The sequence below is a fragment of the Sinohyriopsis cumingii genome, unplaced genomic scaffold (assembly GCF_028554795.1).
Source record: "Sinohyriopsis cumingii isolate HCF-2022 unplaced genomic scaffold, ASM2855479v2 utg003322l, whole genome shotgun sequence".
In the NCBI taxonomy this organism is placed as follows: domain Eukaryota; kingdom Metazoa; phylum Mollusca; class Bivalvia; order Unionida; family Unionidae; genus Sinohyriopsis; species Sinohyriopsis cumingii.
In genome coordinates, this window is record NW_028316456.1 from 320,982 (window position 1) to 347,752 (window position 26,771).

Sequence of the window (26,771 nt, forward strand, 5' to 3'; positions counted from 1 at the left end):
CGGATCCACTCGTAGTAGGAAATACGTAATTTCGGGAACTGCCTATAACAACTTCCGGTAGGTATTGCAAGAGAATGGTTTATCGTATTTCTTTCATAGTAAACCAGCAATTTATGTACATTTTACATTTGAAATAATAAAAGTAATTATCAGCAGTATATCTGATTGCAAATCTTTGGTGGAAGTTGCGGGTTAGTGCCATTGTTTCCACATTCTCAGTAACCATATTGTACAGTCATCTATTTTCGATACGTATACACTCGATCCAAACATCATGTTAAGCCTTTAGTAGAGACTGGTATAGGGCAGCTTTTGAATTTTATATTTTGAGTTATCTCCCAGTTGCAAAGGCGTTATCCATCATGAACTGATCAACTTATTCAGAAGTACACACTGTATTAACGAGATAGCTCAGTCAGTGAGATGGGATAGCATAGCACAATACACCATCATCTTGTTTTCATAGTTCATTTGCCTCTGAATAAATAGAGTTAGCAGGTCAAACATGAGTAGTCATTTTTGTTAAGGTTGTCCACGTAATAGTGATATTGTTTTAATTTAAAATCATGGAATCAAGGGACCTGAGTTGAAAATGTTAAAAGTTCTAGTATTTTGTAATTGTTCCCTTAGCTTTATGACAGATCTGACTTATCATAATGACATTTTTGTGATGCACATCATCAACCTTTACAAGAAGAACGTGTTTTAGAAATATGTTTCCTTACTAATTTTGAAAAGTGTTTAATTTGATTTTTTTAAAATAATTCAGCAGTTGTGATTATTATTTGTTACTATCAGTTCATCATTATGGTCTCAGATAAATATGTTCAGAGTTTGGGAACACCTCTTTGCCCTGACCAGGTGAATGTTGTCTGGACCAACTAAAACATTACTACATACTTATTCCATGGCAGAATATATGCAGGCCATGGCAGAATAGATGTAGGTTTGCATCGTGAGAATAAATATGTGCATTTTCTACCCTTACCAAACACAGAATTTCAACATTTCATCAGATTTGGCATGTGTCAGCTATAAATAACCTTTGCCTAATCTATTTGTCAGTGAAGAACATGTTGCAAAGGAAACAACTTTTTTTTTTACACAGGTTCTGGATGTAAGCTTCATGTTAAAAAATATAAATATTATGTTGCAGCTTTTCTCTTAGACCTTGATTTCTTCATGATGTTTGCATTTACAGTAACATTTTTAATTTAGGGTTGATTTTGATGTGGAGAAAGTGTCTTTTTTGTGAGTGAGAACTCTGAGACAATAAGAGGTAGAAAATGTCAAAATGTTTTGATCTGATATTACCAAGGTTACCAGCATTTTCAAGACTGTCTTTATTGATACATTGTCATGCCAAGGGGAGGATGACACAAGAAATTTATATTAGAAATGAGTATTTTAAGCATCTTAGCCAATTCCTACCAACTTTCATACAATGCATGCTGTTGCAATCTATTTATAAAGCAGATAAAATGTTGATCGGAGCTAAAAGAATCTGATAGCTAGACACCCAGGTCCCCTCCTGTATTCTATAGAAATGCCCATGCAGATGAAATGCAGAATTTTATTTTCTAGTGATTGAAAGACTACTAATTACCAATATGTATCATCATGTATGCCCCATACCCTTAAGAAGATTGTCTACTTCAGGGGTCACACTACGAGGGGCAGTGTGCAACTAAGTGACCTAAAAAAATATGTAAACTTCACCTTCTTCTGCTAGGTAGTGAAAAGAACTTTGCCTTTTGATATTTTATGTAGAAATGTATTGCGTACATAGAAAAGCTGGCATTATATTATAATAACTCTTGCACATTCACAGGCATATTTTTTAATAGCTAATTGACCATTAACCCATTTCCAAGCAAGTTATTGCAACCTGATTTCTTCAAGTTATCGTTTGATGATGAAACCATAGCTTGTGTTTCAAAACTTAAACATCAGTATGTAAATGTCCTTTGTGTTGTAAGAATAGAATCACTGAAAAGCACTTTTTAATTTCTTTATGTTGTTGAAGATTTTTAGCTGCCATGTTAGCTGTATTTTCTTCATAAAATCAGTTTGAAAACGTTAGTGAATATATCTTGCGGTAATAATCGCGAATATCGCTGGTCTTGAAGGTAGCTTTTCATTTGATTGTCTGTTTTTGTAAATCATTGGGCAGATAAATTAAGGAAAATATACTATTCACAGAGAACTAAGTGTAAATAATATGTGATGGAAGATTTAGCCTGAAAATTTAATTATGTGGGTTATAAACATTGGGACAATGCTGTGTTCTGGAATTCAAGAAGCTCTGTAAGGTAAGTGTTGTTTTCTAACATCACTCACATTTGTGAAAATTCAAACAAAGCACCGAAGCAAATAAATTTTGACCAATACACAATACACAATATTACTACAAGAAAGTAGACAAATATTAAATCCATAAATTTACAGTCTTATCAATGGATTTTGTAACAAAACTACAAAGTGTATGATTATATGAAGAAAATCCTTCTTTCTAAAAATACATGCACTTGTATGTCATGCATGGTGCCATAATTGTTCTTGGCTGTGTCGATTTGGATGGAAAGAAGGGTCTTGTTCATTCTTATTTTAATCTTAGTGCTTCAGTTTGTCATGTATGAATAGTTACTTTATTGTTTTAGTAGGCAATAATGAAATTAGGATGAACAGTCTGGTGTGAAGACACATGTACATGTGCTCTCATGTACATGTTATATGGGTTGTAATAAAGTAGTTTAGTAATCTTTCTGTCGTGCATTTTATAGTGAAGTTTTTAGAAAGTTGAAAATAAAGTCTTGTGTAAGTGGTAGTTGATTTTTTACCAGTTTGCAATTACTGTACCTCAGGTATTCATATCAGTTAAAATTAATTACAGTGTATAGTTTCTACTACGTTCTTTTAAGGTCATTGGCCAAATACATTGCATATATCATTCCATCCAACATACCTATTCTAGACTTACCAGATGTGTTTATATCTTGGCATTCATCCATCAACAGGAGACAATGGTGTAGCTCCAGAGTAAGTTTTTGTTTCTCCTTCTTTCTGGCTCTCTTTTCAGTTTGCTTTATGTTTCTGTCTTGCTCGTCTTTTTGAACGCCCTGTCTGACAGCTAGGTGCCATGTGATATGGTCATTAGTACAGCTCTCCCAGTGGTTGACATTGATGTTGGCTGTCTTCATGTCCTTCTTGCAAATATCTTTGTAGTGCAGACGTGGTCGTCCAGTTGGTCATGCACCTTCTGCTAACTCCCTGTATAACAGGTCCTTGGGAATGTGGCCTGGGTCCATTCTCTTGACATGGCTGAGCCAGCGAAGACACCTCTCCCTGAGAATGAAGAACATGCTGTTCGTATTGGTGCATTCCAGAACCTTTGTGTTGGGTACTTTGTCCTGCCACTGGATGTGCAGAATGTGCTTCAGGCATCTCAGGTGGAAGCTGTTGAGTTTCCTTTTGTGTCTCAAATAGGTGGACCATGTTTCGCTGCTGTATAAGGGTGAGCTGAGCATGCAGGTCTGGTAGACACGCAGTTTGGTCTTCTCAGTGAGGTTGGAGTTATTCTAGACACTCTGGTTAAGTCTGGCCATCACTGCTGCTGCCTTGGCAATCCTTTTCACCTCAGAATGAATGGAGAATTTGCAGGAGATGGTTGACCCGAAGTATGTGAAGTTCTCAACAACTTCCAGGTTGTATCCATCAGTGGTGATGGAGGGAGGGGAGTCTGGGTCCTGCGCCATGACATTCGTTTCTTCAAACTGATGGTCAGTCCAAATTCCTTACAGGCGTGGCAGAGTTGGCACACCAGCTGATGCAGTCCATCTTACGTGTGTGATGGCAAGGCTGTATCATCAGCAAAGAGCAGTTCACAGATGAGTACCTTTGATTTTAGTCTTAGCACAGAGACAGGTAATGTTAAACAGCTTGCTGTCAGCCCAGGTATGGATGTACACTCCCTCGCTGCAGTCCTTGAAGGCATACTGGAGAAGCATGGAGAAGAAGATGGCGAAGTGAGTCCATGCAAGGACACAGCCTTATCTGACTCCGCTGAGGACTGGGAAGGCCTCCAATGTTGCGCCATTGAAGCACACTGTGCTGTGCATGTTCTTGTGGAATGATATGATGACAGCTGGCAGTCATAGGGGGCAGCCGATCTTCTGCAGGAGTCTGAAGAGTCCACTCCAACTGACCAGGTCAAATGCCTTCGTCAGGTCTATCAAGGCAATGTAGAGGGGCATCTGCTGCTCGCAACACTTCTCCTGCAGCTGGCTTAGTGAGAAGATCATGTCTACAGTTGACCTGCAGACTCAAAAGCCACACTGGGACTCTGGGTAGACATGTGAGGCTAGGATCTGCAGGCACCCCAAGGCAACACAGGCGAAAGCCTTTCCAACGTTGCTGAGGAGGGAGATACTTCAGTAGTTGTTGCAGTTGCTACGGTCTCCTTTGTTCTTGTACAAAGTGGCGATGTTGGCGTCATGCATGTCCTGTGGGATGTATCCCTGTTAACAGCAGAGACAGAGGAGTATGTGTAGGGATTGGAGCAGTGCTGATTTCCTGCTTTTGAGGACTTCAGGCAGAATGCCATTGCTTCCAGGAGTCTTGCCACAGGCAAGGCAATCAATGGCTTTTTTCAAGCTCTTCCAGGGTGAGTGGTGTGTCTAGTTCCTCCATGACAGGCAGGTCTAGGATGGCATCCAGGGCAGTGTGTTGATACCCTCATACATTCCTCTTGCATGCCCGGAGTCAGCAGCTGTCTGTAATACTGGTGCAAAGGTTCAGCCAGTAGGTGTTGGCACAGTGGCAGTCAGTCTTCTGGGCATTGTTCCTGGCAGTGCTGAGGGCTTATAGTGTTCTGGCGCTGGGTGCAGCCTTCTATGCCAGGAGGGCTTTCCTCTGGTTTGAACCAGTGACCTCCTGCATCCGATGTGAATGCTCTAACTTCTTAGGCCATCAAAGATGTCTGGACTTGGAAATCGGGCTTGGGATTTGATTAGCCCTGATCTTGACATGATGATGGAAATTGAAGATTCTGATGTATTAAGAATAAAGTGTCTTGATCAAGGACTTCAATAGCAGTCAGTCTCTGCAGACTTCATGAGTATTGAAACTGCACCCTGGTCATGAATCCAACACCTTAACTACCCATACCCTGGCCATGAGTCACATGATCCACTACGCATACTCTGACCATGAGTTAAACAACTTAACAACTATCCACACCCTGGCCATGAGTCCTTGACCTCAACCACTATCTATGCCTTGGCCATGAGTCCAACACCTTAACAACTATCCATGCATGGCTACAAGTCCAACACCATAATCACTAACTACACTCTTGTCATGAGTCTCTTGGTAGTTTCAAGCTGAGGAAGACAAGTGCGATTTCATTGACAGTAGATGCATATGTGGCTCCAGAGTCCAAATTCCAATGCATACCGGTGGTTGCAGGTGGGGAATGGGACACCGGTGGTTTGGGGAGGTTAGGATACAGATCTGTGACGTCTCTCACGAGCTGCGGCAAGATGCTGGCGGCAGTCAACCTCGAAGGTGGAACAGGCTTTTCTGGTCAGGGCTTGTCAGTAGCTTCTGTCTGAGGCAGCGAGCTCGAGCTGGTGGGGTTGAAGGTCTGTCCATTTGATGTACATCTTGAGATTGTCTTTGTACCTCTTGCGAGGGTGGCCTTGGTTTTGGTTGCCCTGGGCTAGCTTGACAAAGAACAGCTGCTTTGGGATTCTGTTTTGATCCATGCGGATGACATGGCCAGTCCAACGAAGCTGGGCCTGAATTAGTTTGCCTTTGATGCTTGTTGTGTTGGCTCTATCAAGGACTTCCTGGTTGGTGATTTGGCCCTGCCATTTGATCCGCATGATGGATCTCCGGGAGTGCTGGTGGAATTGTTGCAGCTGACTGATATGCCTTCGGTAGACAGTTGATGTTTCATATCCATACAAGAGAGATATAAGGACAACTGCATTGTACACTTTCATCTTTGTTGACAGGCACATGTCCTTGTGCTGCAAGATCTTGGTTCGGAGTTGTCAGAGTGCTTGACTGGCATTTTGGATCCTCGCAGGCCATCTTGAGTCTGATACATTAGCAACTACACACCCTAGCCATGACTTCAACACCATAACCACCACCATACCTGACCATGAGTCCAGCATCTTAAGTACCAATACCCAGGCCACAAGTCCAACACCTTAGCCACTACCTACACCCTGGCCATAGAGACCAGTATTTAACCACTACCCACACTTTGGCCATGAGTCCACCACCATAACTATACATATCCAGGCCACAAGTCCAACTCCTTAATCATAACCCACACCCTAGCCATGAATCCAGCACTTAGCCACTACCCACATCCTGGCCATAAGTCCAATACCTTAACCACTGCCCACACCCTGGCCAGGGGTAATGCTACAAGGCGGAGTGGGTGACTAAGTTGTCAAGAAATTGTAAACTTCAACTTCATCTGTTAGGAAAGCGAAAACAACTTTGCCCTATGATTTTTTTAGAGGAATATTGAATGGTTGTCCTTTTTGAGATGATCCCTGGCCTTGGCCAGGTTAGTTCAATTGTTGTTATTGCTCAAGGCAAAACCAATGCTTCAAGCCATTAAATAATTGGTGTTCATATCAACTGTGCAGACAAAGAAACTTTTGCACATTCACAGGCATGTGTTTTACAGGTGACTGACCATTAACCTGTTCCCAAGTAAGTTAGCAACTATTACTGCCCGATTTCTGCAAGTTATCCATTGATGATAAAAACATACAAACTTGTCTTATGAAACTTAAACTTATGTAAATAGCAATTTGTGTTTTAAGACTAGAATCAGTAAGTTATTATTTTAACTGCCAGGTGTACTTTATTTTTTTCATAAAAATCAATTTGGAACCGTAAGTGAACCTGTTATAAGGAAATAATGACAGACATTGCTGTGTCTGGGAATTACCACTTTATCAGACTGCCTCTTTTCATAGACCCTTGGGTAAACATATTCAGGAAAAAAAAGTCATAGAAAACATAGTCTAAATATTACGTTATTGAAGATTTAGCTTTAAATGCTATTATGTAGGTCGGAAACATACGGGACAATGCTGTTGTGTGGAATTCTTGAGACGCTTGTGAGGTTAATCTAGTTCACTCATTTTTGTGAATATACAAAGAACAGTAAACACAAATACTATTTAACCAATTCCCTAGTGTTACACCAAGTATTTAAACAAATAATAAACTCTTATATTTGCAATCTGATCAATGGTCTGTTCTAATGAAGCTATAAAGTAAGTGGTTACATTAAAAAAAAAACACTCTTTCTAACAGTAGATGCAGTTACTTGTTGGCTGTGTTGATTCGGTTCAAAAAAGGGTTTAGTTCATTCATATGCTGGTTTTAATTATTCAGTGTGTTGTCTATGAACAGTTGCAGTAAAGTTTTATCAGCAACAAAGAAATTAGGATGAACAGTACGATCTGAAAGATGTGTGAATTTTTACTCTCATGTACAATGTACAGGGATTGCTTAAAACAAGTTTAGAAATCTTTTTGACTGCCATTTTATTGTGAACTTTTAGAAAGTAAAAAGAAAAATTATTGATTAAAAGTAGTTGATTAAGCATTTGTACTAACTTGCAATTACAATACTGTTATCTAATTACTTAGTTAACATTCATTACAATGTATAGCTTCTGTTGTTCTCTTGTTAAGTCATTTTGTCAGAATACACTGCATATGAATATGATAGTTTTTAAACATGCACTAAATGTGTTTATAATATAGATTGAACTCTGAAAATAGAGGGCATGATTCAAAGAATGAAAACAACACACACACACACACACATCCCACTTCTCCCTGTTCAGCTCTTACTTCTTCCTGTTCAGCTGTCACATCTCCCTGTTTTGCCCAAAAGGAGGAGTCACTTCTCACTAAAATTCAAGTCTAGCTTGATCCCTGCCTGGCCATGGGTTCAACACCTTAACTACCAAGCTGCTGCAGCCCATTTGGAGAAATAAATATTAAAAACTATAAATGAACAGTTCCTGGTCTTGCTACAAATTGAAATTCAAGTTGAAGGTCAGATTTTAATTGCCTTGCAAGGATTAGAAACATATCTCTTGCCTTATTGAAATAATCAATGATATGCACATATGGTTTCCATGTATTGCTCTTGATACAGAATAGCTCATATCTTCCCCCCACCCCCAAGCCAAAATTGATCCCTTCAATAAGACTCGCATAGTGTTAGCTAATCATGTTGCTAACACTTCATGCAGCAACATATATTAGTGTGATTCGGGTAGTTTTTGAACTTCACTCAAAGGCTGCTAATAACACAATATTACTGAACTTGATTGATTTAGGGTCTTCCTGGCCACTTAGGGGATTGCCTTGTCTTTTTGATTCCATCTTCAATTCTTGACAGCACCTGGTGATAGACCAGTCTGTGATAAATCTCTCAGAATACCTTCACCACAGTGATATACCGGCTTGATGTCACCTGCTATTGTGAACTTGGGTCTAACTAGGTAACAACTACACCTGAGTGAGTGAAATACAATCAGTTCACTCTGTGCACATTGCACCTTGACTAAAGTTTGGTGGTGGTTTGCACTAGGGTAATAAATACAGCTATGGATTTAGGGGTTAAATGTCAAAGGTTAGGGTCACATTTCAATGAGAAAATGATTTATGCACAGTAAGTTAACTACATATTTTGACTAAATGTTTTGGATGGGCAAGGAAGAAACCTACTGATATTTGTTGTGGTAAAACGGTTCAGGTATCAAGGCTGTCAGGAAACTAGCATAACCCCAGTAAAATCATTTGGCTATCTACAACATCTGTTTTAAAAAGTCACAAATGGTTTGTGTCTTAGGCAAGGAAGCAATTAAGTATTTGTAATGTTCAATTGGTCATTATTATCCATCAGTCACTGCTGTCGAGTGTTGGCCATGCCCTGTTGGTGCTTACCTAACATGTAGTGGGTATATAACAAACCATTGAATGTACCCTTGTCTCACACTGGTACATACTTTCTTAAAGGGAATAAACTCTAAAACATCTGAATTGTGCTTTAGTTTTACTTATTACTTTTTAGGTAACAGTTTGGTAAAACAAATGGCAGGTGCAGAGGTAACAGAGTCTGTAACCCGTGAATTCCTGATAGACGATGGGCCAAAACCAGGTGTTAAATACCCTATTGATATCAGATACTGTGGAGGTGAGAACATTATTTTACAAGGTGTATTGAAATGTTCTGAATATTTGTTATAACTTCTCTGGTTCTTTGAAGCTGTCAATAAATTTTTGCAGATTCAGGTAACTGAATAGCGTTCTTTATAATGATCTTCAGCAGCTATACAAGTAGCATGTTACAAGTGTGAAAAAGTATATCTTAAAATCCTTACATATTTAGAGTGCTCTCCCATTAATGTCAAGATCACCTTGGATAAAGTTTACAGATGTAATTCCCAGTCATATCCTACAGCAAGATGGTATGATTGTTTTAAAAGTGAGCATAAATACATGAAGATGACCTACATTCTGGAAGACTGTCGTCTGCATTAGGTGACTGGGAAGTCACTGTTGCGAAGGAGGGGGAAACAGTTGATGATGGGCAATACACAGTACAAGATATTTTGTATGTTACTACAGGCATTAATTCATCAGCCATTTTTAATATATTAAAGAATCATTTGAAGCACAGAAAGATTTGAACAAAATGGATGCCACATTTGTTGATGGTTGATCATACACAGACTTGAGTTGAAATCGCCAAACAGCTCCTCACCAAATAAGAGTCACATTTCCCCAAAATGATAGTTCATTTGAGTTGAAATTGCCAAACAGCTCCTCACCAAATAAGAGTCAAATTTCCCCAAAATGATAGTTCACTTGAGTTCAAATTGCCAAACAGCTCCCCACCAAATAAGTGTCACATTTCCCCAAAATGATAGTTCACTTGAGTTGAAATCACCAAACAGCTCCTCACCAAATAAGTGTCACATTTCCCCAAAATGATAGTTCATTTGAGTTGAAATCGCCAAACAGCTCCTCACCAAATAAGTGTCACATTTCCCTAAAATGATAGTTCACTTGAGTTGAAATCGCCAAACAGCTCCTCACCAAATAAGTGTCACATTTCCCCAAAATGATAGTTCATTTGAGTTATAATTGCCAAACAGCTCCTCACCAAATAAGTGTCACATTTCCCCAGAATGATAGTTCACTTGAGTTGAAATCACCAAACAGCTCCTCACCAAATAAAAGTCACATTTCCCCAAAATGAGTTCACTTGAGTTGAAGTCGCCAAACAGCTCCTCACCAAATAAGAGTCACATTTCTCCAAAATGATAGTTCACTTGAGTTGAAATCACCAAAACAGCTCCTCACCAAATAAGTGTCACATTTCCCCAAAATTATAGTTCACTTTTTAGCAATATATAATCCAGATTTTTAAAAATCACACATATCTATTGGCTGAGAAAGCAGAGACTCTCATTATAGAGCTTTGTGAATGCTGTGTTGACAAATGTTGTCCAAAGAATATCTCCATTAACTGATCCATATAATTTTGGACAAATGTTGTCCAAAGAATATCTACATTAACTGATACATATAATTTTGGACAAATGTTGTCCAAAGAATATCTACATTAACTGATACATATAATTTTGGACAAATGTTGTCCAAAGAATATCTTCTTTAACTGATACACATAATTTTGGACAAATGTTGTCCAAAGAATATCTTCTTTAACTGATACACATAATTTTGGACAAATGTTGTCCAAAGAATATCTTCATTAACTGATACATATAATTTTGGACAAATGTTGTCCAAAGAATATCTTCATTAACTGATACATATAATTTTGGACAAATGTTGTCCAAAGAATATCTCCATTAACTGATACATATAATTTTGGACAAATGTTGTCCAAAGAATATCTCCATTAACTGATACATATAATTTTGGATGATTTGTTGTCTTCAGTTGATAATTAAATGTGATGCATGATGTATGCAGTCTGTTTCTTTTAGCAAATGTGTTACACTGTATTTCCTCTTTTTTGTATTTTCAGAATGCAGTATGCCCACTGAGGTAAGTTTGTACTTCAGTTTTGCTTGATTCTTTTTGCATCAGTGAGACATGTATGAGTTTGTTTTTTCATATTGTTTTTTGTAACTGTAAAAGTACAGTGTTACTTTTATCATGATTGAAATATTTATAAATGAATGGGGCTTGACAAAATTTTTGATCATTCATGCAAGACTCGTACAGTGTATTGACCATTTTCTACTCAAGCCTGTGCAGCATCCACTGAAGTACACCCTGCTTCACAGTGATATCTCAAGTATTTTCAGGTGTAGTCAGGCTTGGGGTTCACTGTGCTGCTGGGTAGTAGACATTACCACCTGCAGTGAGTCCTTTAGTGACATAGAACTAACCCCCACATTGGTCAGGTAGAATCCACTCTTGAAGTGGAGTTGAGTGATTGTTTAACCTAGTGAGGCCAATTCAGCCTGAGATGAGATTTTTACAGTATAGTTCACAGAACTACTCTCAACTTACCCTCCAACGGTACATGTGAAATATGGTCAATACATTTTGTTTGTACTACAACAGAGGAACAAAATTATCAGGTTTTTCATTTTCCATCTCAGTCATTGCACTTTCAAGTCACTGTAATTGCTCCATGACGGGCCAATACTAGATAATAAACTAATACACATTTTTGCACGAGCAGCAGATGTAGAAAATTCTGATATAATATAGCTTTTATGAATTATCATAGGAGAAATACAGTATGGTGTTGTATATCCAGACAATAAATAATGCTGGTATGAATTGAAGATGTAGTTGGATAACAGACTGAACATTCTGTAACATTGATTAGTTGGTCCAAGCATGTTGAAAATGGAGGAGAAAAATGTGAAATAGCATGTAAAATTGGATGAGATCACTTGAGAATTGAATTAAATGGTTTTCCACTTTATCCTGGCAGCTAAACCAATACAAGACACTGATGCCTTTATAAGTTTAATATTAATTAGATTTATATCGACATAACTTTTATTTCTATGGGCTATTTGTAAACCCAAATAGAGAGGCTAATTTGAATTGTTTTGTTAACAAGGTCATTTACTGCACCACTTAAAACCTTTTGCATCTTGAGATGTTATATTTTTATGTTTTTGTTATTCATGCTCATAAAAATGTATATTGTTTATTTTTCCAGTATTGTGAATACTACCCTGGCTATGAGAGATGTAAGAAATGGCTTGAGGATAATTTACCAAAGGAATTTGAAAAACTGATGTCAGGAAAAGGTAATTGTTAACAAACTGGACTAGAAAGGTATTTGTTATCACACTGGACTAGAAATGTAATTGTTGTCACCATTGACTAGAAAGGTAATTGTTTATCCACTGGCCTGAAAAGGTAATTATTATCAGAATGGACAGAAAAGGTAATTATTTTTAACTGGATCAAAAACAATGTTTGGTTATGGTGCATTTGTTTGAAAAGTACTGTGCAATGTTTCTTTCAAAATGAAAATATATTTTGACATTGCCAAAACTTTTAAGTTCAGTCAAATTATATGGGTTGTTCCTTATTTTAAGGGCTGATGCTAAATTTGTGTTGTTGTTTTTCATGGTTTTCTTATTAATCAGAAGTAAAGCGTACTGTTGGCGTCAGCCCCCAAACCACCTTCTCGTTGAAAATAACCTAATGGAAATGTTGCACATTTTCCAGGGGTCACGCTTGCAGGCAAAGTGGGCAACTAAGTCACCTAAAAATGTAAAGTTCACCTTCTTCTGTTAGGAAAGCAAAAATGTCTTTGCCCTGTGATTTACTTTTAGAGCTACATTGACTGACAATACTTTTTTGAGAAGCCCCCCTTGCCTTAGCTAGGTTAGTGTTTTGTTGTAGTGAAATGTATTCATCAAGCCATCAGTAGCTAGGCCTAGTTTTCATATCAGTTACGCTGACAAACTCTTGCACATTCACAGGCATGTATTTTGATAGCTGATTAACCACTAACCTTTCCCGAGTAAGTAGGCAGCTAATAGATAGTATCACTGTCCAATTTTCGCATGTTATCCCTCGATGATAACACAGACAAACTTCTGTTTTGAAGCTTTAACAATAGTATGTAAATAGCAGTTTGTGTTTTAAGATCAGAATCGGTGATCTGGATATTTTAACTGCCTCTTGTACACATCTTCATCATAAAATTAGTTGGAAACTGTCAGTGAACCAGTAACAGGAAAATTAGATTATCCGATTTCGTAAATCATCAAGCAGATATATTTAGAAAATATGCAATTCAAAGAAGCAAAGTCATATTACTATGTTCTTTAAGATTTAACTTTAAAATGCAATTATTTAGATCAGAAACATATGAGACAATGCTATGTTGTGCAGTTTGCAAAAACGGAGAAGTGTTGTAAGGTCAGAGTTGTTTTCTGACTTCACCATTATTTGTGAAAATACAGAAAAAAGTGGCAAAGCAGATACTTGGGGCCTATTTAACTAATGCATATAATTACTAGAAGTACGTAGACAAATAAATAAACCATGAATTTGCAATCCTATCAATGAACTGTTGTAATGAAGCAAAGTGAGTGATTCCACATTTACAAAACCCCTTTTTCTAAAAATAGATGCACTCATGGCTGTGTTGATTGGTTGGAAAGGGTTTAGTTCATATACAGACTATAAAGGAACCATGTCTGTAGTTTTATGCATTTTAACGTGCTTTGTATGAATAGTTTATGACAAATGTTTTATCCGCAACAAAGAAATGAGGAAGAACAGTATGATCTGAAGACATGTGTGCATTTGCCCTTATGTACATGGTACAGGGATGGTTTCAGATGCATTCAGAAATCTTTGAAAGTACCATTGGTGAAAAAATATTTAAAAAATAAAGAAAATTGTAAAAAATGTATTAGGGGTAGTTGATTAAGCATTTTTACAAACTTGCAATTACAATAATGTAATCTGGTTACTCAACTAAAATTTGTTACAAGGTAGCTTACATTATTCTCTTTTCGAGTCATGTGACCAAATTAACTTGAATAATTTTCAACTTGAAAATAAAGTATTGCTTAAATCTAAAAGTTAAATGCAAATAGGCATACTGGCAAATAGAAGGTATAATTCAAATAAGAGAACACACATATGCATTTCTTGCTTTGCATCCACTTCTCCCTGTTGAGCTCTCTCTTCTCCTTGTTCTGTCCAAAAGGAGAAGTCACATCTCTCTAAAATTCAAGTCTAGCTTGACCCCTGATGGTCTAACCAAGTTTTTGTTTATGCGATTTTCTTAGCAACCAGATGGAAAGTGTTTTTAATTTAAAACTCAGTTTCTATGACAGGTTCTTCAAAATTTGTTTTTTAGCCTCCCAAGCAATATTTGACTTTTAAAGTAGTGAATGGAAAAAGTGTGGATTTTTCTTCTTCTAATATTTCCTTAGATCTGGTTAATTTATTTATATCTTGGTGGGAATATTACGTTGATACACTCTGCCTGTGATTTACAAAGACAGAGCTTTTGATGGACTCCCTTTCAACTGTTTGGCTTAGCTAGTAAGCATACAAAAAATGACATACTAGGCCAATCTCCACTACACTGACTGCTTCAAATAATGTTGCATTTTGGCCACATTATTTGTCTGCTTGTCCATCCAGCATTCAGTGTGGTTGTATATTGGTTGTAGAATCAATAAGCCTCTTCACACATAACCATGTACCCCTAAAATACCTATACTACAAAAGCCAAGGTCATTTGAAAATCACCCTGTCCCTTACATGTCTAATTTTTTGCCGGAGCGACCTATTTTTGCCCAGATTTGAAATTTTTAGCACTATTAAAATAATTTTACTGAAATTGATCAGCCAAACTTCTAAGAATTTTTTGCATTACAGTCAAAAATTTGTTTCAGTCACGACTGCAACCAAAGTGAAAAATCATCCCTGATCCATTTCTTTTGAAAGCCTTCAGATTCTGTTTCATTGTCAATAACCACTGTTGAACAATGCATGAACAAGGCATCACCTTTTTGGGCAACTTAAAGCATTGTTTAATGCATTATTATCATTGGAATCATCAACTGTAGTATCACTACCCTCACTGTCCATGTCCAGGTTGTCAACCCTCACTGTCAATGTCCGAGTTGTCATACTTGATTTCATTTTTAATAAAAAAAAGTACTTTTCAAACTGTGTTTTTGTGCAGATGTATGCTTTGATGAATTCTTTATTATGAAATACTATTTGTGATTTATTACATATGTTTGAATAGAGACAGACAGATAAACAGTAGATTACAGTTGCATTCAGGATTAAATGAGATACATTGACCATAGTGGGGCCCCGAGTGGCCGAGTGGTCTAAAGCGCTCTCCGTTACGGATCACTGCCATCTCACCTCTGTCTGCGTGGGTTCGAGTCTCGGATTCGGCTAATGTGGGTATGTGAGAAAGCTTGCCAGTAGCTTCTCGTGGGTCGGTGGTTCTTTCTGGGGGTTTTCCGGGTTCTTCCTCCACCATTAATACTGGCCGCCATGTATAGCCTATCGTGTGCTGAAAAATGGCGTTAAACCCTACAACAACAACAACAACAAAGTTGGATGCAGGTAAAAGGGATAAATTTATATTGCATCCAAGTGATTTAAGCCTAATGGGACTTTGAAATGTGGGACAGTCTTATTTATGAATGTTGCTTGCAGTGTTCATTAGTGTTTTCACTGTTACTGCAGTGTATCTTTCTGCTAGACATTCAAACAGTGTAGTACAGTGGTTCTCAACCTTTTTTGAGCATGAGAACCCTTACTTAATTTCAAAGACAATATTTCTGACCACCACATTCTACTATTGTAATTTTAGGCTTGGTTAATTCAGAAAATACATAATGACAAAAAACTATTATGAACTCAGTCACCATTCTAAATGAATTCACATTTTTTCCATCACAACAACTACATGCATATGAAAAATAGTAGTATTTGTGATGGACATATTATTTAGACAGTTGCAGACCATTTGGAATAGCCCTGTCCCTCCCCCACTCCCTGGGGGCCCACAGGTTGGGAACCACTTGTGTAGGACACAACTTTGTCTTGGCCCTAAAACAGAGAGGAGTGAAATCATGCTTATCTTAAGTGTTATTTAAAATTCAAATAAACTTGTTAGCATAGCAATTATGTTGAACTGTACTAGTTCACTGGTGTCTTCCATGAAGTTAGGCAGCCATGGATTATTCAGCATAATTGTTTTCCATGATTTAGGCACTCATGCATTATTGGCATAATTGGCGGCCATGAATTTAGGCACTTCTGCATTAATCAACATAATTGATGTCCATTATTTTAGGCACTTTTGCATTATTCAACATAATTGATGTCCATTATTTTAGGCACTTTTGTTTTATTGAACATAATTGATGTCCATGATTTTAGGCACTTCTTCATTATTCAACATAATTGACGTCCATGATTTTAGGCAGTTTTGCATTATTCAACATAATTGATGTCCATGATTTTAGGCACTTCTGCATTATTCAACATAATTGACGTCCATGATTTTAGGCACTTTTGCATTATTCAACATAATTGATGTCCATGATTTTAGGCCCTTTTGCATTATTCAACGTAATATTTTTCCATGATATTAGGCACTCATGCATTATTCAGCATAATTGTTTTTCATGATTTTAGGCACTGTTGCATTATTCAACATAATTGGTTTCCATTATTTTGGGCACTCATGCATTATTCATGTTTGTTTGAGGCACTTGTATATTTTTCAGTATATTAGTTTTCTTGATTTTAGGCACTTATGCATTATTCAGAACAGTAATTTAATTGCAAATGTGTATAAACCTACAAGGACTAAATTACACCAATATCTGACCTAGTGAGAGTATTTTATAAGTTGATGGAATGTTCTATTTAAGTTTTAAAATGATGTTTTTAGTCATGACTCTTGATTTGCAGGAGGTGGGGATGTTGAAGAAGAGAAAGATGGAGAAGATAAGAAGAAGAGACAGACACGGGGAGGAAAGGGAGCTGTCAAAGCCAAGAAAAAATTAGAACCAGAAGGGATTAAACTTGCCACAGCCACAAGAGGCAAAAAGAAAAAAATCACTATTGTAACTGGGCTTGCATCTTATGGTATGTATCATAAATTTCAACATAAAATAATTAAAAATTAATACATAAAGAAAGGTTTTGTGAAACCTGAAACCTACTCATAAAGGACAAGATTTATTAATCCCTTACATTTACAGATATATTTCATTGTTTATAAAGAGCACATGTCTGTTAAAAAGAAATCTTTTGAGTCCCAAGAGTGGTTTTTGTTGTTGAGCCTGTCCTCATGGAAGCTTTAGGCAATGGTCACTTTGGTAACCATGAGTGTTTGTCTGTCCATACATCTGTCTGCCCACACTGCAGATTAACCCCATTGTTAACAGGTTTACTTCCCTTTCACTTCACTATAGTCTTATTCTGAATCTGTAATTATGAACTACTCTGGAGGCTGTATTTTATGAATTGCTGTAGAGGCAGTATTTATGAGCAACTGTAGAGGCTGTATTTGTGAAATAGTCTGGAGGCTGTATTTTATGAATTGCTGTGGAGGTTGTATTTATGAACTACTCTGGAGTCTGTATTTTATGAATTACTGTGGAGGCTTTATTTTCTGTAGATCCTCTGTTTATGAGCAACTGTAGAGGCTGTATTTATGAACTACTCTGGAGGGTGTATTTTATGAATTGCTGTGGAGGTAGTATTTATGAACTACTGTAGATGCTGTATTTATGAATTACTGTAGATGCTGTATTTATGAGCAACTGTAGAGGCTGTATTTTTGAACTACTCTGGAGGCTGTCTTTTATGAATTGCTGTGGAGGCTGTACTTTATGAATTGCTATGGAGGCGGTATTTATGAACTACTGTCGATAGTATTGCTCACACTTCTATCTTGCATCCATGGTTCAACACTAATGCAAGTCTGCTGGCCCGAGGTCACCAGATTTTCTGAAGGCCCACCACTTTCCTAAAGCTGGGTGGTCTGTCAAGCCTGCTATTTTAAACTGTGGATATTAAAAAATATATCTGTCCTATGTTATAGGATTGTATAAATCTTTCTTTTAATTATAGTTACGTCAGACATGGCAAAAATCAAAAGTGAATTGAAGTTATACCAAAACAAAGATCATGTATACACCATTTAATCCAAATTATTGTTGTTTGGGCACTCAGCATAAATTGGTATCTGGACACTCAGCATAAATTGGTATTTGGGCACTCAGCGTAAATTGGTATTTGGGTACTTACTTTGTTAATCATATAGGAGCATGAAGTGTTAGGCAACTAACATTTTGTTATGTGGTTTTGTGTGTTTGACAAATGTAGAGATTTCTTGATAATGTCTCTCCGCCGCTTCCACCCCACACCCCCAACAAGACAAGAAACTCGAAATAAATGTGTACAATAAAACCAAAAGAAAATGGAAATTCCAAGATACCTGGAAGCAAGAATTAAAGTGGTTAACCCAGAACAAGAAGAAGAATGTTCGTTCTGTGTATGATATGATCTGAAACATTTGTAGTTGGCTGCAAAAACTTTAAAATTACAATCAAAATCCATGACTCATCAGACAGCCACAAAGTGATTAGCTTAAGAGAGAAAGCTGTGAAGGCAACCCCATGGCACTTCTGAAGGTGAGAAGTCTGTTACATTGCTGAATAAGGCAGCTTTTGAAAAAAACTACCTGTCATGTTTAGCATTGCTCACATTGTTGCAGAAATGGACATCCATATACTGTATGAAATTATGTAAGCTGGAAAATTTTTGGAAATAGGCAGTACCAACATGACAGACAAATATTGTCAGAAATTTATCAGGGTTATTGTCAATACTTGTAGGGTCAGAACAGGACCATGTTATTTCCTCCAGTCAGTTTTTGTCAGTTATTAGCGATGGCTTCAATGATACTTCTAACAAAGAGGCAGAAATTGTATGCATTCTTTTGAGTGTAAGGTAAATGTTATTAACTTTTATATTGTATTATTGAATTTTAAACAATTAAACCAAAATTATAAACTATTAAATCAGAAATCTAAATTTTGATCCATTCTGTTTATAATATTGTAAACTTTTAATCCAACAATTTAACTTTAGATCCCTTCTAGTCTATTTAATATTGTTAATTCAGTAATTTATTATTTCATCTTAGTTTCAGACTAACTTTATTGGCATAGAAAATGTACCCAAGGTAGACAGTGAAACCATCAGTTGTGATATAGTGTGCTTTATGTCAGAGAATTTTCTGGGAATTAAGGACCGTTTCGGTGGCCTAGTTGTTAGAGCATCTGCCTCGGATGCGGGATGTTATGGGTTCGTTCCCAGGTTGAGTCAAACCAAAGACTTACAAAAATGGTACTAACAGCTGCCTTGCTTGACGCTCAGCATTAAGAGGTTAGTTTTAAAACTGGTCGGCCTGGTGTCAGGATAATGTGACTGGGTGGGACATCATGCTACATGTTTGCGGCATGATGTCCCAGTGCTAGACATCGCTATAAACTGGCACATTGCAGACATCATAATGATATGACTGAAAAATTGTTAAAGCTATGTTAAAAAATCCAAATCACACAACACACTTCTGGGAATTAATGGATGAAAAAGATTGTTGCAATTGGAATGGATTGTGCGTCGGTGATGTTGATGCTGCAGATGACGATGATGTTTATGCTGATGACAATAAATACCACACACAAGATTTGTCAGCATTATAAAATAAAGCATATAAACTGTTGATGAATTTAATGTAAACTGTAATAAAATAACAACCTTGTACACGTTTTTTTTTTTATTGTGTAGATTACACATTTTTTCAGTAAGTATAACCATAAACGAGAAGGACCATCTATCACTCAGAAGGACAACCAGTTTTCAAAAGCAGGAAGTCCTGTGGGCTTCTTACTTAATAAAGTTAATATCAAACCCTGGCCTCAGTTTTGGGGGGCTGGGGTATGCATCATTTTCTACAGCTAATTGGCTTATTAAGCTATAGCATGATATGGTACATATCACAATAACGTTTTGGGAACCCTGATCATCCTGCTATATCGGGATTGCACATTATTCTGCGTGTTTGATCACTGGTATGCATACCAATTATTAACACATTCTGCACACTTGCATACTCAAGTTGTTCAAATTTGTGGTTTTATTGCAGTAATATATGAAAGTGTTCAGTACAAGACTGTATAAAAATGCATTTGCACAGGATTTCAGTCAAAGACTTTATTATGCACAGTATTGTGTGCTGTATGATACTTTGCAAGATCAAGTTCAGTATGAAGAGTGATTATAAATGGTTTAATATTTTCATAACCTGGACCATAGATATGGTAGTATCAGAATCACGTATGGTTTTAGTGTTGTCTTAGGTGTGTAAACAGTATATGAGCTACATTTTGTGCACAGAACAAGTTTACATATTGTTAGAGCAAATTGCCTAATTTCATATTAAATCATTCAAACAGAACAGATTTAAATTCTTTTACAGGGGTATAAAAATTTTGAAAATCCATCTGGCTGCTTTGTAAATTACTGCAGTTGCCCATAAAATTGCAATAATAAAAACATTATTCAAAATTTGTGTATGTATGTGTATACATGCATGCATGCATACATACTTACATACATACATACTGCTTCCTGGCCTAGTGGTTAGCGCAATCACCTCGGATGCAGGAGGTCTCCGGTGTGAACCCCGGCCGAGGCATACCAAAGACTTATAAAAATGTTACTACTAGGAGCTGCCTTGCTAGGCACTCAGTATTAAGAGGTTAGTGTTAGGACTCGTCTGCCTGGTGTAAGGATAATGTGACTGGGTGTGACATGATGCTACATATCTATGGCATGATGTTCCAGTGCTAGACATCACTATAAACTGCCACACTGCAGACATCATAGCGATATGACTGAAAAATTATTAAAACTACGTTAAAAATCCAAATTACACATACACACATACAGTGAGAGAGAGAGAAACAAATTTTAAAATAGTATGGTTACCCACTGAACCAATAGACCAAAATGTTATCATGTTGCCAGTAAAATCATGTGATAGTCTGCCTCAGAAATTCTATGATGCTATTCCACTGAAAAATAAGATTCAACACTGGTAAAACTAATTTTCCTTTAAATGGACAATCAAATTATTAACAAGATACCTAATTAAATGTATGACTTAATCAAGATCTATGTTTTACTATTGTCAGTTTCTTTAAATGCCTTTGGAGCACAGAGGAATTCTAACATCATAAGAAAACAAATTTCAAAGAGTTTAGATAGATATTATCCTGACTTTCAATGAATTATAATTGTTTTTGTAATGTTTTTATATTGTTATTATCAATCTCTCAGTGTATTATGCCAAAAGTTGTCAAATCTCTCAGTGTATTATGCCAAGAGTTGTCAAATCTCTCAGTGTATTATGCCTCCTCCTCCTCATCAGTCTCATGACCTAGTGTGGTCGTTGAGGCGCTGTGCTGCTGAACATCTGACCAGGTCAGACATAAAACACTGAGAGATTTGACAACTAGAGTTGTCAAATCTCTCAGAGTATTATGCCTAGAGTTTTCAAATCTCTCATTGTATTATGCCTAGAGTTGTCAAATCTCTCATTGTATTATGCCTGGAATTGTCAAATCTCTCAGTGTGTTATGTCTAGAGTTGTCAGATCTCTCAGTGTTTTATGTCTGGAGTTGTCAAATCTCTCATTGTTTTATGCCTAGAGTTGTTAGATCTCTCAGTGTTTTATGTCTAGAGTTGTCAAATCTCATTGTATTATGCCTAGAGTTGTCAAATCTCTCATTGTATTATGCCTAGAGTTGTCAAATCTCTCAGTGTATTATGCCTCGAGTTGTCAAATCTCTCATTGTATTATACCTAGAGACAGTAATAGTTATAAGTTCATAATTACTATGAGATTTAAATGTATGCAAGATTTTTTTCCTGATGTGAATATTTCATGTTAAACAAATAAATTTTATTGGCCTTCAGAATAAAAAGGTTTTTTTTCTCATTTAATAAACTTTTCTTTTATTGCTAATACATTATTTGACTTATTTCCTTTGGTGGAATTTTTTCCTACTATACTATATTTAGTTGTATCATGCATGTTACCAAATCTGTTTTCAGAGGTTAAATAATCAGTCCTCCTTTCAAAACAAGAAAGAAAACAACAATTGGCATAGCACAGTATAGATAACGGTCTTATTAATTTATCTGCATATCAAAGTCTTCCATAGGCTGCTCTGCATGTTGTAGAGGGACTGAAAACAATTGTTGTTGGGTTCAGTACCATCTTTCACATCACACATATTGGCCAGTTTGGTGGTGGAAGAACCACCAACCCATGGGAAGCTTGCATGTCTAGGTTTTTCAGGTTAAGACTTGAACTCACACAGAATGAGGTTAGATGTGTGAGTGATCTGTAGAGACTAGAAAGTTAAACGACTCAGTAGGATAACAAACTATCACCACCTCAACATATGTCTGTGTAAGTATGGTCCCTGTAGAGTACATGATTATTTAAATCTGGATTTGTTTCTGGTGTCTCCTACTTGGGTACTTGGGTAGTTGGTGGTTTTTTGTAATACCCTAATCAGTGTCAGAAAATAAACATAACCATTACAGTGATCTTAACATCTGCCATTTGACAACTCTGAATTGCTATGTGATGGTAGGAAATTGACTATCACCCATGATAGACTCAGCCAGGTATTTGTGAAACCATTAGTAACACCCTGAAAACATAACAACTATCACATAGAAAATGATTTTTATCACACTGATCAAATTCACTATGAACCATAATCACATTCTAGTTGCCCAACTGGTGATGACTCATGCACTTCTTTGCCTCAAACTAAAGTTTATTTGTTCTGGACTGTCTGGCATTGAATTTTTCCACCCCTCTAATATATTTAATGTTTTTATCGACTTCATACAATCTAAGTTTCAGTTTATTATTCTGTTTTGTTGTTGTTATTGTTTAACGCCATTTTTCAGCACACGATAGGCTATACATGGCGGCCAGTATTAATGGTGGAGGAAGAACATGGGAAAACCCCAGAAAGAACCACCGACCCACGAGAAGCAACTGGCAAGCTTTCTCACAAACCCACATTGGCCGAATCCGAGACTCGAACCTAGGCAGATAGAGGTGAGATGGCAGTGATCCATAATGGAGAGCGCTTTAGGCCACTCAGCCACTCGGGGCCCCATACTGTTTTGTAATTCCAACTCAACATGTGTATCATCTTTACTGCGAATACTTATTTTTATTTGTTTCCAACTATTTTCCTTTTTATTAACATTACTTAACTGATAAAAGATATAATGCAGATAAGTAAAATGCACTGTATTTAAAACAAAATTATGATTCAAACCTTTATCTTGTAATCTTGTACATGTACATTTTGTTTTTTTTAGAATTTTTTTATAAGGAAAATACAAGTAATTGTTGGAAGTTCTGTTTGTTTTTTGCAGAAATTGACTTGAAGGCTGCTAGCAAGTTTTTCTCCAATAAATTTTCATGTGGCTCATCTATATCAGGAGATGATGAAATCGTCATACAAGGAGATGTAAAAGATGATCTCTTTGATATCCTGCCTGAAAAATGGAGCATTGTGAGTATTGGTTGCAGACATTTTCAGAATCATGAAAATGACAGATCAAATCATTATTAAGTTCCACACATACATTTTTCAGTTTTCTACAAATCATACTTTTTCCCCAAGGAATGGCATGAAATGGTTATTTAAAAGTTCTTTGCTATGAAAAGTTAGGTAACTTAAATGATGCGTACTTATTTCAAGTGCTACAGTTATAGTTACCAGTAGGAGTTCTGTACTAATTTCCATCTGTCTGTACTTGTCTGTTTTGCTGAGAAGATCTGTAAGTTCTTGAAGAGATATGGGCTAACCTCATACACAGACCTGAGGTATGTTCATTTACAGACCTAGATGGGGTAACCTCATACACAGACCTGAGGTATGTTCATTTACAGACCTGGATGGGGTAACCTCATACACAGACCTGAGATATGTTCATTTACAGACCTGGATGGGATAATCTCATGCACAGACCTGAGGTATGTTCATTTACAGACCTGGATTGGGTAACCTCATACACAGACCTGAGGTATGTTCATTTACAGACCTGGATTGGGTAACCTCATACACAGACCTGAGGTTTGTTTATTTACAGACCTGGATGGGGTAACCTCATACAGAGACCTGAGGTATGTTCATTTACAGACCTGGATGGGGTAACCTCATACACAGACCTGAGGTATGTTCATTTACAGACCTGGATTGGGTAACCTCATACACAGACCTGAGGTTTGTTTATTTACAGACCTGGATGGGGTAACCTCATACAGAGACCTGAGGTATGTTCATTTACAGACCTGGATGGGGTAACCTCATACACAGACCTGAGGTATTTTCATTTACAAACCTGGATGGGGTAACCTCTTACACAGACCTGAGGTATGTTCATTTACAGACCAGGAACTAGCTCGTGTATAGTTCTGGGACAAAATGATTTCTAGGTACAGGGCAAGTTCATGTACAGACCTGGAGTAAACTCGTGTACCACATCTGGGGTAACACTGTGTACAGACCTGGGGTAAGCTCATGTACAGCTCTGGGGCACTGACATATACATGTCTGGGGTATACACATATATAGACCTGGGGCAACACCATGTCCAGGCCTGGGATAAGCACATATGCAGACCTGGGGACAGCATCTGTCATATGATAATAGAAAAGTGATTTTAAACAAATGTACATATGATAAACCTCCTTATAGTCTGTTTCAACAAATGTACTTGTGAGAAATGATGCTTAATGATTAAAGATAAAAAGTATAGAGTTGTTATATCTTATTGCTACAGTAATCATGTGTTATGACTGTGGTACTTCATTATATACATTAGAATTGCATGTTATAGCAAACATTACCACCGAATACCAAAAACCGAATGACTACCATTGTACAACCCTTCCAAGTACAGTTGATAAAATGCTTTGACTAATTAGATGGTGAAAGTATCACATCACTCAGTTGCCAAATATAACTCATTAAATATGTTTATTATACTAACATAATCAAAATAAGCCTGTTACAATTAATGTTGCAGGTTTCATTATTTTTAAAAGGGGAATTTATTAAATTTATCGGATCCATGCAATCACACATTATGGAGAATGCACTGAAAGTCAAGCAATACATTTTTCAAAACTTGTTTAAAATACTTAATAATATACATGAATTACTCATGACTAATTACCCATTTGGTATTTCAGAATAATTAATAAAATACATGAATTATTCATGACTAATTACCCATTCTGTATTTCAAAATACTTAATAAAGTACATGGATTACTCGTGAATAATTACCCATTCTGTATTTCAAAATAATTAATAAAATACATGAATTATTCATGACTAATTACCCATTCTGTATTTCAAAATAATTAATAAAATACATGAATTACTCATGACTAATTACCCATTCTGTATTTCAAAATACTTAATAATATACATGAATTACTCATGACTAATTACCCATTCTGTATTTCAAAATACTTAATAAAATACATGAATTACTCATGACTAATTACCCATTCTGTATTTCAAAATACTTAATAAGGTACATGAATTACTCATGACTAATTACCCATTCTGTATTTTAAAATAATTAATGAAGTACATGAATTATTCATGACTAATTATCCATTCTATATTTCAAGATACTAAATAAAGCACATGAATTACTCATGACTAATTATCCATTCTGTATTTTAAGATACTAAATAAAGCACATGAATTATTCATGACAAATTATCCATTCAGTATTTTGAGATACTAAATAAAGCACATGAATTATTCATGACTAATGATCAGTTCTGTATTTCAAGATACTAAATAAAGCACATGAATTACTCATGATTAATTATCCATTCTGTATTTCAAGATACTAAATAAAGCACATGAATTACTCATGACTAATGATCGATTCTGTATTTCAAGATACTAAATAAAGCACATGAATTACTCATGACTAATTATTCATTCTGTATTTCAGATTGATGAGGAGAGCATTGAAGATTTAGGAGAATTGAAAAAGTAAAGTGAAAGAAGTTTTGTATGTTTATTTAATGTTATGCATGTATATTTAAAATGAAATAAAATCAACTTAAAAAAATAAAATTAGCTTGGTTTATTGTATTAAGACTTTATTTATGGTACAACATCAATTACTTCCACAGACCAATTAACCCTGGAATGCCATAAAAAATATAATCTAATGAACAGCTTGATCATGCAGAAGCTTCACATGAAAAGTTATTTCCAGTTTAAAGTGTCTGAAGTAGAGAAGTAAGGTTAGTCTGGTTCTCTAACTAACTCCACTAAATCTAATATGACACCTTGATGAGAATCAAAGACGGATTTTACCACAAGAATCATATTTCTATAGCCTTTGTTTTTATTTTGTAAGTACGTATTTTAAGGGTCATAGCTGTAAGACTTATGGCAACATCCTATGAGTTAATGGGTCTGCGGAAGTAACTGATGTTAATTACATGTTTAGCAGTACATGATATTTTTTACAGCTTGCTGAAACTGGTCAAACATATGGA

General features: G+C 36.4%; 1 protein-coding gene across 1 annotated transcript; it reads left to right on the top strand.

Annotated features, from left to right (window-relative positions):
- Positions 1–26,340, top strand: LOC149769744 (density-regulated protein homolog). The gene is made up of 7 exons (XM_089949778.1): positions 1–57; positions 9,124–9,246; positions 11,110–11,129; positions 12,268–12,358; positions 17,031–17,207; positions 23,607–23,746; positions 26,216–26,340. Exons 2-7 carry the CDS (start codon positions 9,144–9,146, stop codon positions 26,258–26,260), a joined length of 576 nt encoding a protein of 191 aa, XP_089805904.1. The 5' UTR covers positions 1–57; positions 9,124–9,143; the 3' UTR covers positions 26,261–26,340.
- Positions 26,341–26,771: the final 431 nt, after the last annotated feature.